The sequence below is a fragment of the Scomber scombrus genome, chromosome 9 (assembly GCF_963691925.1).
Source record: "Scomber scombrus chromosome 9, fScoSco1.1, whole genome shotgun sequence".
In the NCBI taxonomy this organism is placed as follows: Eukaryota; Metazoa; Chordata; class Actinopteri; order Scombriformes; family Scombridae; genus Scomber; species Scomber scombrus.
The window spans coordinates 10,302,057-10,316,360 of record NC_084978.1 but is presented as its reverse complement, the minus strand read 5'-3'; the positions used below and the strand labels follow the sequence as shown (position 1 = coordinate 10,316,360).

Below are 14,304 nucleotides of genomic sequence, written 5' to 3'. Positions count from 1 at the left end.
CAGTGTCACAGTGCAATTCACTGAGTGGGCTGTATGTTCAAAGAGAAAATCCTTCTCTCAAATGTCTCCACTGCTTGCGTGCTCTCATTTACATTTCACATTGTAGCTGAGAAGAAGTAGCTGGCAAGTATCTGACGCTCCCTGCTAACTGATTCATTTTAAAAAACAGAATAAGCCAATTGTAAGTCTAAGCCAACCCAGTCTCAGTTTTAACTTTAAGAACACAAGCTGTTACACCCCAAAACCAAACACTGTTTTCTTATTTTCCTCTCATCTTTAGAGTGTCTGATCCACGTTTACAGATACTAATTGCCTAGGAAGCACTATATGTCTGTGCTATTTCTGTCTTCTTTTGTGCACTGTAAAGTGTAATTGGTTTAATTCACAGCTCCAAAGAGAACTATCTAAGGAAAGTGACTATAGGAGTAACAGTAGTAGTTATGGAAGCCTTATTATGACTGCCATGAATAAAATAGATGATTCTGCACCAAGTTCAATAACTAAAAAATTCAAAAGGTGTTTCAAGCTGTGGTTTACGCAACACATCCTCATAATTAAACAACTGCATAAGTCAACTATACCATGCAGCAGCATTTTCTAATACATTGCCTCATTTCCAAAACCATTTATAAATCACTGTTAAAAAATATTTATGTTTTATGGTGTGACAGTGCTGTGGTTAAGGTCTGGTTAGGTGTAGGCACAAAACCCACTTGGTTAGGGTTAGGGAAAGATCAAAGTTTGCGTTAAAATGATCACTTGAAACTTGATGTGAGTAAAAGTTACTACTTCTGTAAGGTTAACCAACCTTCGTCATCATGGTAACAGTAAACACCACAACAACTGTAGTTACTTTTTTTTTTTAAACTGTCCTGATGGAGGCAGGTAGCAAACATCAGACTCCTACAGGTAAGTCAGCTTTTTGCCATCCACCCAACCCACCAGCATCTGAGCTATGTCACTTCTCCAGGTCATAATTACTACGGCTTCTAGATGGCGCATGTCACTCAAACGTGACTATAACTGATTTTGGGCGACTGAAGTTGCAACTTTACTAAAGTTTGTCTTGGGAGGATAGGCTGGGTTTACATTGAGAAATTATAATGACATCTGTAATCTCACTGCTAGATGCCACTTAGTCTTACACACTGGTCCTTTAACCAAATTCTTAAGCATAACCTTCTAAAACACTAATAATTTAAGGTTTTGTGTTACAAAACAGGAAATTATAGACAACAAATAAAATATGTTGTAACTGAACATTTTGCTGATAACTTCAGTGGGAGCATTTTGCAAAAATCTTTCCTTCCTGTGTCAATAAAAGCATAATTTTTGTGCTATTATGTTACTCTCAAACATATTCGCACCTGCAAGTAAGTTGTATATAATAGAGGCGGTAATTACGAACCTTCATTCATAATGGCATGACATTTGGCGCTGATTCTAAATGGCCTCTCTTCATTTGTTTCTTGGTTCAACCTGTTTGAGTTCGTTACAAAACTAAGCTTACAAAAGAAAAGTTCATAAGGTTAAAGCAACAAGCAACTACTTGAAGAAAATATAACATCATGTGTTATTGTGGCTTGCATTGGCTTTCAGTAAGCTTTTAACCAACACACTGTACAGTATAACATGAAGTATAACGATTTAGTATATACTAAAAATTGCTAATTTGTTCAGAGACAATAATGATTCAGTATAGACAGTTATCTAGTATATAATCTTAATAACTAACAGACAGGATTGCAACTAGTTCTACAAAATAATTGCTTTCACTAAAAATGTCTACATATTCATATTTATCATACAAAATGCCAAACATTACTCTCCCACAAATTCCCTCTGTAAAAACATTTATTTTTGACATCAATCCTTTTTGCACTGTAGCCTCACCACTGTGTGCTGCTGCCATTATTGCTGCAGAGGATGTTTTTCCCACAAAAATACTGGATTGCACCAGAGAAATACAGTAAATGTCAGAGGGGCCATATTTAGGTAATGAAAAGTGGCCTTGGCCTGACCTCACCAAGGTTTGTCCTCACATTAAACAACAGCCCCTGATCCGTCCAATGTGAGAATCCACCCACGTGTGACCTGGAGAAGATCAGCACAAGTTCCTCCTCAGGTGGTGAAACACATGAAGCTCACAGGGGTTAAAGCCAAGCACTAATAGTTCCTAGCTTAACCCAGCTGCAGGCTTTTAGGAACGAGAGCTCAAAGCATCCACAGCAGGCTTTAGAGCTGAGGTGAAAAACAAAGGAAAAAATTGCGGAAAAACTGCAAGCAGCTGATAAGGAAACGCAGCCCCTGCGAGGGAGAACCAGGTGACAAACATGCATTGTTTGCCAGGATTTTTTCCTCCCTTTTCAATTTGCCTCCTCTATGAAACGTCTGAGGGAGTAATCCCTGAGCATATTTCCAGTTCCCCCAGTCTGACACAGAAGTCACCATCCGCCTCCCTCACACCCTTTAACATTGTCAATCGATGCTGCTTGCTCCAAACAGCCACTTAATATGGATGACCAAAGCTCACCCAGCAACCCAAAACCTCCCACTCAGACAAGAACTGCAAAAAGAAAAACTGTGAGGTGAGTGTGAATATGCCAAAATCTTGCAAGCACATAGTACTGTTTGTTTTGTCTCATATGTCTCCATTAAGATATGAGCTCAGTGAATTGTAGGCTGACCAGTGAGGTTATTTTTTAACAAAAAACTGAAAAGTTATCTGTCTGCAGTTGTGGAAGTGCACAGGAAAATGGACCCAGACAGAATATCTGGTTCTATAGGATCAGAGAAAACACTGGCAAACTACCACTAACCAGCTAGAAATATGGTCACAAAAGCTTTCTGAGCCTGTATTTTCTCTTTACTGAGCTGTGTGTCCTGACCGTTTGTGCTCTTAAAGCATAGGTTTACCATTTTTAAAGTCTGTCTTAAAACAACAGTCAGGTTCCCAAATGAACACTGGCACAAGTTTTTCTTGGTGTAATTATTCCTCCTGTTCATGCTGACATTAGAAAATCCCCTTCAAATGTGCCTACAGTGCACATTTGAAGTTACGGGGGACAAAATACACAGTCCTTGTTTTGTGCAAATGTAAATTTCAAAGTTTATCTGAAGATAATATGAGGCTTCAACACTTGGAGTTAAGAATGCATTCAAGAAAATATCTGCCACATTTACTGTATTTTTAGTATATCATTGTGTTTCCCTGTGTTTCCCTGTTTAGCTACAGTGGGACTTTGCCACCAAATAGATAGCGACTCTGAAAGATATTGACTTGGTTTGACTGATGACTGAAGCTTCATATTCGTCTCACATAAACCTTTATAGATTGTAGATTTTGTCCCCTATTCTTACATTATAAGTGCCTTTAGGAAGAATCTCTAAGTGGTTGGCATGAACAGGAGGAATTAGGAAAACCCATTTCAATGTTAATTTGAACACCTGATTATTGTTTTAAAACAACTTTGAAAAACTTTGAGTATAAAATTGCTTGCATAGAAGTGTGAACTAAAATTCATCACCTGGCATACAACATTAACAAAAACCGAGATATGTGTGGTAATGCTCTTTGGTACTGTGAGAAAATCTTTGTTGATCTCTGCAACACTTAAAACAATGTGTCATGTAGATGGGTGTCCCCCTTCGGGATATAGTGGCAGGAGAGGGTAAATTCATTAACTACAGCACAACTGGTATATAATTAAGTTGTGCACTGTAGGCGGAAATTATACACACACCAGGAGCAGGCCACACAAAACAAATTACCATCATTCCCAAAGTCCAATACTTGATAAAAAGTTGCTCGCGTCATAATAATATATAATTTGTCAATAGCAAAATGGAAAAGACTTTCAAAAGTGTGTAAAAACTGGAGGGCTGTAATCATGTTGTCTTTGTGCTTGTCAACTGGCATTTAGAAATCCATGCCCCATGCTAAAATGCTGACCTTTACCACTTCCCCCCAGGCGCTCTCTCCTACAAGTTATTGGAGTCGTTTTTCAACTGTGAAGTCAAAGTCATGTTGTGAGCCCCGTGTCGTGACCTCCATTTATTTTCCAGAGAAGACTCACTTGGTTTCAGTGGTTAAGAGGTCCAATTAGCGGGAGCTGTTTGTGTTCCTGGAGTTTGATTTTAATTTCTGCAGCCACAGGAACAGGGAGTGGACCAGCTCAATGCCAGCGCACACCCCCACCCATCCCTCTTCCCCCCCTTCCCTGTCCCTGTATCACCACCACCCTGCCGCACCGGTCCTCCGAGTCAACATTAATCTACTGGCCAGCGCTTAAAAGTGAGGGAAAGTATGTCAAAAGCTTGGCTAAACACCTCCTGTGCCCAAACACAATCTTTAATGTGACAGAACATGCTCAAGTTTGTTTGGGTTTTCTTTTTTTTTTACCCCCACTGCGGGTCACAACTGTGTCGCTCGATGACAAACAAGAAGCAAAAGTAAGTTCTAATTCAAGAGAGTGACGGGGGTGAACAGGAGGGAGGGGGCATGACCCAATATAAATGATTCTTGCTCCTACTATAGCCCCAGGATTCTACGTCAAGCTTAACTAATGTGCAATTAAGCTTTAGACTGGGAGAAAATCACCTTGTAAAAACATTTGTCAAGTGAACTGTTTTTCTGTTCTGGGTTGCTAATTAACAAGGCAATGGGAAGAGGGGTTTGTTTGTGTGTGTATTTACATATACATGAAGAAAATAAATATCTGCACTGTTAGGGGAGAGCATTACCAAATCCCCTTCATATGTCTCTATTAGACAACACTGACATGTAGTCCCTATCATTAAGCAATAATAGTTTACTTTACAGCTCATGAACTACAGTATCAACAAATTAAGCCCACTGATAGTGTTGGGTGCCAAGCGAAGCATTGTGGTGGAGGGGGGATGGAAGGGGAAAGGGGGGGCTGGAGGAGCACGCAAGGCTTTATTGTGTCTGTCACATTAAACAATATTGCAGCCACACTCAGAGTAATGAAGACCACTTCTAAAGTCATTTAAAAGTCAAATCATCACTGTCTGTGAATTTCAATGATGTATAATAGGAAGAACGTACTGCAGGCTTGAGAGGAGGGTGAGGGAGAGGAAGAAGAGGGAGTCAGGGCAGTAGGAGTTCAGAGTCAGGATGTTGCTGCCCTCACCGTGGAAATAAAGGTGATAGATAAAACGATGAGCTGGAGCTGCTGTGTGGCTCAGGGGAGGAGGGTGCTTCCGGGGGAGGGGTGGTTTTCAGGGGCGCGGCATAGCTGCTGACCTGGTGCTTCTCTTCCCATTAAACTCAGAGTTTGAGCTGCTCCCGTCTGGCTGCTGATTCAAGGCCCCAAGGGCCGGCCAGAACATATACAAGTAGTCTTTTATTTCTTATACCATACAGACATTAACACAGAGTGACTGCATCAGGGAGCAGATGTATAAGATCTGCTCCCAGGTGTTATTTATATAACCTACCTGCTGCTACCCAGTAGCGTGCGGTGGTGTTTCAGTCAGAGCCAGCACCAAAATCCAACCCCCCCCCCAAAAAAAAGTTTTGTATGCCGATACAGCCAACAGAGCAGCCGCACACATATAGGCCCATGTCCTACAATACATTACCATTGCGAATCCAATGTAAGGCCACTATTATGCAACAGCACTTAATCGACACCAACATGACAGCTGATCAACATCCGCAACGCATCAAGACACCACTGTGCAGCATCGCCATCAGATCATCTTCCCTTAGGTCCCTGGCAACTTTACAATGCACATACCATGTGACACAACATCAAAGACAGCACATACTGCCCGACTGCTCTTACAGGAAACTTCTAAATCAAAAAATAAAATCAATTTCTATAACAGACACAAACATGCTCCAAAAACGGTTCTAAATTGACTTCACAAAGAGAGAGAGAGAGAGAGAGAGAGAGAGAGAGAGAGAGAGAGAGAGAGAGAGAGAGAGAGAGAGAGAGAGAGAGATATTAGCCCAACAGCAGCGCCAATCTGGTCCTGAGAAAGTTTTTAAAAATAATAATAATAAAATAGCACTCACCGATGACTTGTAGATTAAATCCATTCTGCGATCCTTCATGATGAAAAAGGCACCCGAAGCAGGTCCGCAATCATATCTTTATCTACCGATCTTGCTGTTAAATCAACCGCCATCACCTTTCCAGAATAACAGACAGTGCGTCATCACGCACCTGCCCATGGGCCAATCAGCCAAGCTCATTTGAATGACGACGCCCAGGCCAGCACTAGACAGTAGTTGCAATGCCATAGATATATATAGTTCTATATATATCTATGTGCAATGCAACTACTGCTGGCCCCATCAGAGGAAAGGAGCTGTGATGCGTTTATAGGACATAGGAGATTTGAGCTCCACAAAATATAACCATTCGTTTTCTGGATAAAGTTGCATACTGAACAAGTAATTGACTCCAGATACATTTCAGAATGACCTTTTAATTATGGAAAAAACACATTTTTGACAGGGCTAGCAGTGCTGCCCCTGACTGCACACCACTGCTGCTACCTGCTACTATTGTATGTTATAATTTTGTATTATTTAATTGTGTGTTGCATTATACACAGTGTATGTATTTTGCTGTATTTTTAAGTCAAATATCCACTGAGTTGGACAATAAATTAAATCAATCAATGCAGGACCAAATTTTGTGCGACATTTTTGCGAGCTTTGACGCGATATATGTGTGTATGTTTGTGTGTGTTTGTTTTCTAGCAGGTGGATGAAACCGAGGCCATGGATATGAAGGTGGACGACTCCCAAGTGTGGGTTCCTGCTGAGGAGCCCATCGTTAACCCAGCCTTCCTCTTCGACTCCAAGATCTGGGAGATTTGCCAGGAGCTGCCCATCCACTGGATCCATCCCTCCCCCCTGAGCGGTGAGAGCAGGGGGCATCTCTGCCTCTAAATGCAGACTATTAACACTCTCACTGGAGGGCATCCCTGCAGGCCATATGGATGTCCATACAGGCCACACAATTTCCCAACCATATGAGCAATCCAGCCCAGGCTATTCTGTGTGTTTGGAAAGTTGAGAAACAGATGATCAGGGTTGGAGGAAGTATTCAGAAGGAAAAAAAACCCAAAAAAACAGAAAACACTGTATGACAAGTAAAATCCCTGCAGTATTATTATTAGCAAAATGTACTTAATGTTTCAAAAGTTAAAGAATTTACAACATGTAACTTTTATTGTATTATTATCATCTATGCATTGACATGTAACCAGCATTTTAATGATGGCCAGTTAAGGTGGAGTTTAAATTAAAAAAAGAAAAACAAATCTTCATCTACAGTATGAAGTAGTTTGCTGCTTTCTATTAAAAGTCTAATCTTAAAGTCTAGTTAGTTTATTTCAGCCTGTTGCAGTGAACATCTACTTAAATCAAGAATTCTTATGAGTGTGACAATCTTAAAAGAAGACTGAATAGAGGATTGCTGCTTTAGGACAAAAATTATGTCCCCCTTATTCTGTAAGACTCATAAATCCTGTTGAACTCTACTAAAACAGGTTAACATTAACTCACTGCCTTTTTATGACTTGCAGTATGTGCGGCATGTAAAATGTTAACCTATAAAGTAAAGTCAAGTATAAATGTAGTGGTGTAAAAAGTACAACATCTCTCTGAAATGTAGCAGAGTAGAAGTAGCATGAAATGAGAATACCTCAAATAAAATATCTCAAAACTGTACAGTCAATGTACTAAGCTACATTCCATCACTGCTGAAGGTCATCTGGAGATGTATTTTTTGGATGTTTCTAAAAATGATGTGTGGGCGTTACTAACTAGGATCTGTGGAAAATGTTCTGTGTGTTAGTATCAAAACAGCAACATCGTTGTTTAAAAGAAGCATGAAAAAGCTTGGACTGAAATCCTGCGTATTTCTCCTGAATGTTAGTAATTAACATCGTGCCACTGGGAAAACACAGTGTACAAGCTGAAATTTAATCTAAGAGTGTTCTTCTTATTTTACTTCAAACAACATAAAAAACAGTTTCAAGTATATAAACACATCCTCTTTTTCCCCTCTCTCTTTCTCTCTCTCTCGTGTATTAAGACTCTGACCTTCACGAGGAAGAAAACGTGGATGCACCCGACGCAGAAGTCATAGGTCAGCGTTTCACTCGCGACGTCCTGGACCATGTTCCCGTAAACGACTATGTAAGTGGGCTCCTCTGCAGCACATCAACTGAGGACCACACCAAGAGATACAGTTGAGCCACTTCAATCAGCTCCAATTCTGCCTAGAATCTTTCTGCATATAAATCGCTCACTAATTGATGTTAAAACTGACTTTGTGCACCAGAGGGCACAGCAATTGCTCTATATATCTGTTTAAGTAAGGCCAGTTCATTGAAGACTCCCTTAATGTCTCTCCATTAATTGAGAGGAATATCCAGCCTTTCAAAGGCAGCAACTTGTGCCTACAGCGCCCGTTAGTGCCTTTTTTCACTTCCTTTTTTCTGCGGCAGTGGAAATCGCTGTACAAAGAAGCACTCTCAAGGTCACTTATTGCTGCACACATAAGTTACATTTTTTAATAATGCTTTAATTATCAAATGATATAAAATGAACAGAAAGGTGGAAGTGGCATATTTTGGTGTACTGCATGTAAACCACTCAATACTGTATGATTAATTATCCCTGACTCTTAGGAAGGGTCACATACTCAAATGAATTATGCAAAGAAAAACGCAGTTGCAGAATAAAGATAAGCATGAACATACACAGGTACAAAGATATCTGACACGCATGCACACACCCACACATTCAATACTTACAGGTGAATACCAACTAAAGTTTCAAGGATAATGACTTGGGCTCTGTCTCCTCCTCAGAGCTGTAAGAAATGGTGAGAGAAACACAGAGAAATGAGACATCCTATAATGTTGACATTTATCAGGCCCATCCCAGAAACACCTCCTGCTCAACTCCTCAATTTCGCCCGGCTTCTCTGTCTTCTCCCTCATCGTCTGCGGCAGGAGATGCAGCGCTATGCAATTAAAACATACCAAGGGATGAAAAACTCAGCTCTCCTTTTGAAACGTTCTGCCTCTATCAGCTGAGTAATGCACACCACTGCAATCCATTCTAGCAGCACATCCAGACTCTGTTTGTGAGTCCAGCGATAACAAAGGGCTTTGTGACCAAGCAGAGGGCAGGCAGTAGTCTGTAATTGGGAGACTGAACTCCGGCTCTTGCCAGTGGGATGCCACATGTGTGAGCCAAACCTTTTTTTTTTTTTTTGTTTGCTTCATCCACAGCCACAACTCATGTAAATGTGCGCACAGTCAGAAAACACCTTCAACCAAGCACACACACAGTCTGCTACTGCTGCACTATTTCTCTTTGTACTTACATCCTTTCATCTCTCACACTCGCACACACATAGACACACAAAAAAACACGTATTCACTTCATCTGCCACGGCCCCTCATCTGGGTTTCATAAATCTGAATTTCAGTGCTGCTTCTTCCTCACAGTGCGCGTTTCTAAAGCAGAATAATCGTTTGAGTCCTTGTGACACAGGCTGGCAGATATATGAAGCTGACCTTTGCCATGGCTGCCATGTCAGAGTGCAGTGTGTATCAGAGGTGGCCCTGGAAATTTCAAACTGAATAACTACCATGTGACAAGGCTGAAGGGATGGCACCACTGTCCTTGACCCATATAGCAAGTATGGGCTCCCAATATGAATTGACCACAGTATAGAAAAAAAGCAGAGACATACACATGTAAACAGGTTTGGTGTTTCTAACTGCGTGTAGGTGTTAAAAAAACCTCAACCTCCTTAAAGACCTCTGAGAGCCATGTTCCAGGTATGACTAGATGCCTGATCATGCATAACAGAGCGAAAAAGCTGAAGGAATTCATATACATGAATGCAGGAGCTGTTTATGCCTCCAGAGGAATCTTCACACTGAAGCTAAAGCTCCTTATCACTTAGGTAAACCGGTAGAGTTTACTGAAATACATGACTATCTCCTTATTCAATTACATCCGATTTCACTGTCATTCCACCTCACTGTAGCACATGGTGAGATGAAAATCTGAGATCAGGACATGCGGCAAAGCATTTCATACGTTAAACTGTCCTGTGTGAAAACCCTTTTCAATACAAAGCAGGTTTTGAAACAGAAATGTTATCTCTGCTGTTTTGCTACCCGAATGAATGTGATGAGCTCTGCTATGAGATTTAATAACACATCCAGGCATGTGCTTCAAGCTCATGAAGAGTGGTGATCAGCGTGTGAGAAATAACACCACCAAGTGTGGAGATTAGAGGAGTCGTGCTTTGATTCGTTACGTCTTATTGAATGACTGACGCAGTTTTCTACTCTGCAGACTCATTCATATCCAGTGCCTCACATTATACACATAGGTGCCTGCGTGCGAGTGCGTATATGTGTGTGTGTGTGTGTGTGTGTGTGTGTGTGTGTGTGTGTGTGTGTGTGTGTGTGTGTGTGTGTGTGTGTGTGTGTGTGTGTGTGTGTGTGTGTGTGTGTGTGTGTGTGTGTGTGTGTGTGTGTGCGTGCGTGAATGTGTTTGCATGTGTATATGTGAGCTGTGAGTATGTGATGAAATCAGATGCAGCAAGGAGGTAATGGCTTTTATTCTTCATTAATGCTGCTTGTTTGTGAGTGACTGCCTCAGATTTCCCAAGGTGAACCATTCTTATCACCACAGCATCCCACTAGAGACGGCAACTCAAAGCCAGAGTGATTAATATGTACCCTCCGTTTTAAAAGGATAGCTCTGATTAATTGTCTTTAAGGTACAATGCTGCCTATTGGCTGTTTGTTTTGATAAACGCTGTATCATTTGAATAAAATATTTCCTTCATTTTCTCAGCCACAGCCCTGGATTTCGTAACATCCCAGTTTGGGCTGCGAGGAACAGATAAGATTATCGTTGGTCCATTGACAGCTTTTGTGTTGTTTCCATAACAGATTGTTGCCTGGAAGCTGATGACCTGAAACTTGACTGAAACAATAAATCATTAAAAGCCTACCTGCACTTGTCATAGTAATAAATCAAACCCATCCTAGATATAATCTGTCCCACCCTTTTTCTGTGTTTTAAGTGTGTCTCATGAGTGTGTAATTTTACTCAATTTATCACAGCTCACATCAAATGCATGCTTTTCCGTTTTTTTTCTGAGTCATGCTTGTGAGGAATGTAGTGTTATGTGACTATAGTCTGCTGACTGCCACAGAGGAGACAACACAATAAAAAATGTGTAAACCAGTGTGATCGACTACACACTGATTTATGGAGTAGATTGAAGAAAACCCCTAATTCCCATTCTTAATGTAGCAGGAGACTATAGAGACTCCGCCATGTGTTCCTGCGGGTCCTGTCCTCTTAAACAATTCCCACACATTTTCTATTCCCAGCAGTGGATGTGTTTTGTTTTGCACTATTACATGTAGCTGAGTCATTGTTTGTGCTTGCAAAGAATTATGCCAGTTTGTTCTGCATGTGAAGTCGGCGTGAGGCCCGTCGACTCTTGCATCAGAGCAGTTTAACCAGACTGCGCCAGATTGTCTCCGAGGATTCATTTACTAAAAGAGATTGAAATGTGGTCAAATGCGTACTGAGGGCAGTCGCTGCCTCAACTTGTGTGGTGAGTTAAGTGGCACTTCTCCGAACCCCATTTGGAGTTGCTTTTGATCAAAGGCATGGCACTCAGCTCCCACAAGTCTATGAGGGCATGAACCAACCAGCACAATGGAAAAATCCAAGGGCCATTAATTCTACCCAATTTACCTTTCGTTTGGGTTTCATTTGCCCCCTCTATAAATTCAGAGGCAGCCAGCAAGAGCAAATGAAAGAATCCTTGTTAGGCGATCATTACTCTGCTAATTGCTTCAGGAATGTGCCATGCACTTAAAGTCAAGGTCAGGGGGAGGCCGCCAAGACGTGGGGAGCTCTAATTTGAATGCTCTATTGGAGGAGGGGTAGCCATTTTGGTGCACAGTGTGGGCTTCAGTCAAGGGAGTTAAGAGGTCAGAGATGAAAGAAATAGTGTAATTATACCGGTAACTACCAACATTAGAGTCCCTTTGATTGAAGATAGCACCGGTAGAGAGGCTGTGAATGCTGGAATCAGAGATGGAGCATTGCACAGCTGACAGTACTTCTATCTCATGGCATAATAGAAAGGTCAAGGGTATTATATCATGTTTTATTCTCCTGCAGCTTAAATCAAGTTAGCTCATTCTCACCGCTATCTTGATCTCTTTGTCACAGTCATCAAGCATGGTACAACTTTGCATTTTCACAGATATCAATACTGATCTTTTCACTCTTGTTTGGTTTTTACATATATTCTTCTGACCTACAAGCAAAGCAGGCTCATCAATTCACGCCTCCTCTTCTTCTCTCTCTGCCCTTGCCTCAGGAGTACTGGCATTTGTCATGTGTGTGTTTGTAACCCTGCACAACCCTGTGTCCTCTGCAGAGAGACGTCGGCATCGAGCTGGATAACCGTCTGGATGACCACGGCTACTGCTGCCAGCACTGTCGCCGTGGTTACCGCTACTGTCGGCGCTACCACGAGCCCCTGGGTGGTTTCAACCCATGGCCATACTATTACCAAGGAGGTCGGGTCATCTGTCAGGTTGTCATGCCCTGCAACTGGTGGATCGCCCGTATGCTGGGGAGGATCTGAGGAGGGTCGGTGCCGTCTGGGAGTTAAACTGTTCATGTCGTCATAGGTGCAAATCCCCCTCTGACAAATTATCCAGATCACTTGTCAGAGCATAACAGCCCATTGCACAAAATTATTATCCAATATAAAAGTAAAATGGCATTGGGGGCATTTTGATTCTTTCTTAAAAGGCATCAGTCATTTAGAGCTGCCTAGTTTTCTTTGTTCATCACCAATTTTGTTATTCCTGAAATTTGATCCTGTGCAATGGATTCAATTTAATTTGGAAGGTGTCGACAACATCATCTTTTCTATAACAAACATCAGCACTGTCTGTCCTTATTTTCTTATACATTCTTTTTTTTTTTTTTTACTTTATAGGTTCAACAGGGTTGTCCTATAAACTGTACTGTAATGTATAAAAATGTACATACAGTATAACAATAATATGTATAACCATCTTTAAGTGGTGCTATCTAATTAGATATTATATTATATTATATTATATCTAACTATATATCTTACTCTGTTTTTTAAGATCATTTTTTAATATTACTTATATGACAGATATAGCAGAAAAAAAGCAAACCCTTCCCCATATCCATCATATGATCTACAAATAATGAAGTCAACATTGTTACAGTGACGCAGTGCAGCACTTCTTGGATGCTCATATGTGTTAGAAATGATCTAAAACTAAAATTAAAAATATAAAGACTCCAGAGGCAAAACACTATATACAATATGTTCAAATTAAGAAAGGACAAAGTCCAGGCATCAAGAGCTTCCTGACTGTCTTTGTGTATTTTAGCATTATTTTTCTCTGTTTCTGTGTCATGCTAAGGAGGTATGGTATAATTAAAGACCCCAGCTGTCCATTTTGATGTAGTCATTGTTGTGTTATCCTTCATTGTTTTCACTGTTGTTACAATCCACAAAATGCTTTAAATAGTGCAACTGTTCAAACAGTCTCCTCTTTGCTGAGGCGATTTAATCTGTAACACCACATCTCAATCTGTCAAGCTGAAATAACTCTCTGCAACTAAGAGATAAGCAAGCAAGATAGGCGTTTGTAATTGATGTTCTGTCATCAGAATAACAAGGTGCATAAATGCCCAAGAGTATTCAAGCTATGTGGGATATTCTAAAGTTAAACAGTGAGACAAAAACGCAGAGAGCTCACTGCTGTCACAGTTTGCTTTGAAGTCTTGTGTGTGTTTTCTATCTCTTTCCTGATTTCTTCCAATTAAAATGTCATTGTATGAATAATCTCAGTCGTCCTATAATATGAAACATTGTGATTTCCTTGAAAGAAACTTAATACCCCTGGGTGTTTGTGTGAAAAGTGGCGTGGTGGCAGTTTGAATGAATCCATATAATAGACAGATCTCATTCTAACCACCAGACTCATTGTTCATTAGCAGAAACATTAAGCACTCAATTAAAAGTATTATGACAAGAAAAAACAGGACAAATACGCTCTTATTGTCTCTGCTTTATCTCCTGAAACTCTCCTGAGTATCTAATGCAAAACAGTGCTTTGTTTACAGTAATATAACAGCCTCTCACTTGGTAAGTAAATCTGGCTGTTGACTCATGTTGGCTCAGTGTGATAATAACGTCAGTGATA

General features: G+C 40.7%; 1 protein-coding gene across 1 annotated transcript in view; it reads left to right on the top strand.

The window, feature by feature from the left end:
* tnmd (tenomodulin) overlaps nt 1-13,928 on the top strand; it is a 54,242-nt gene extending 40,314 nt beyond the window's left edge. The window contains exons 5-7 of the mRNA XM_062425955.1: nt 6,737-6,899; nt 8,079-8,182; nt 12,486-13,928. Coding sequence (XP_062281939.1) covers nt 6,737-6,899; nt 8,079-8,182; nt 12,486-12,695 — 477 coding nt within the window. The 3' untranslated portion in view covers nt 12,696-13,928. The remainder of the gene's footprint in view (nt 1-6,736; nt 6,900-8,078; nt 8,183-12,485) is intronic.
* Nucleotides 13,929-14,304: the final 376 nt, after the last annotated feature.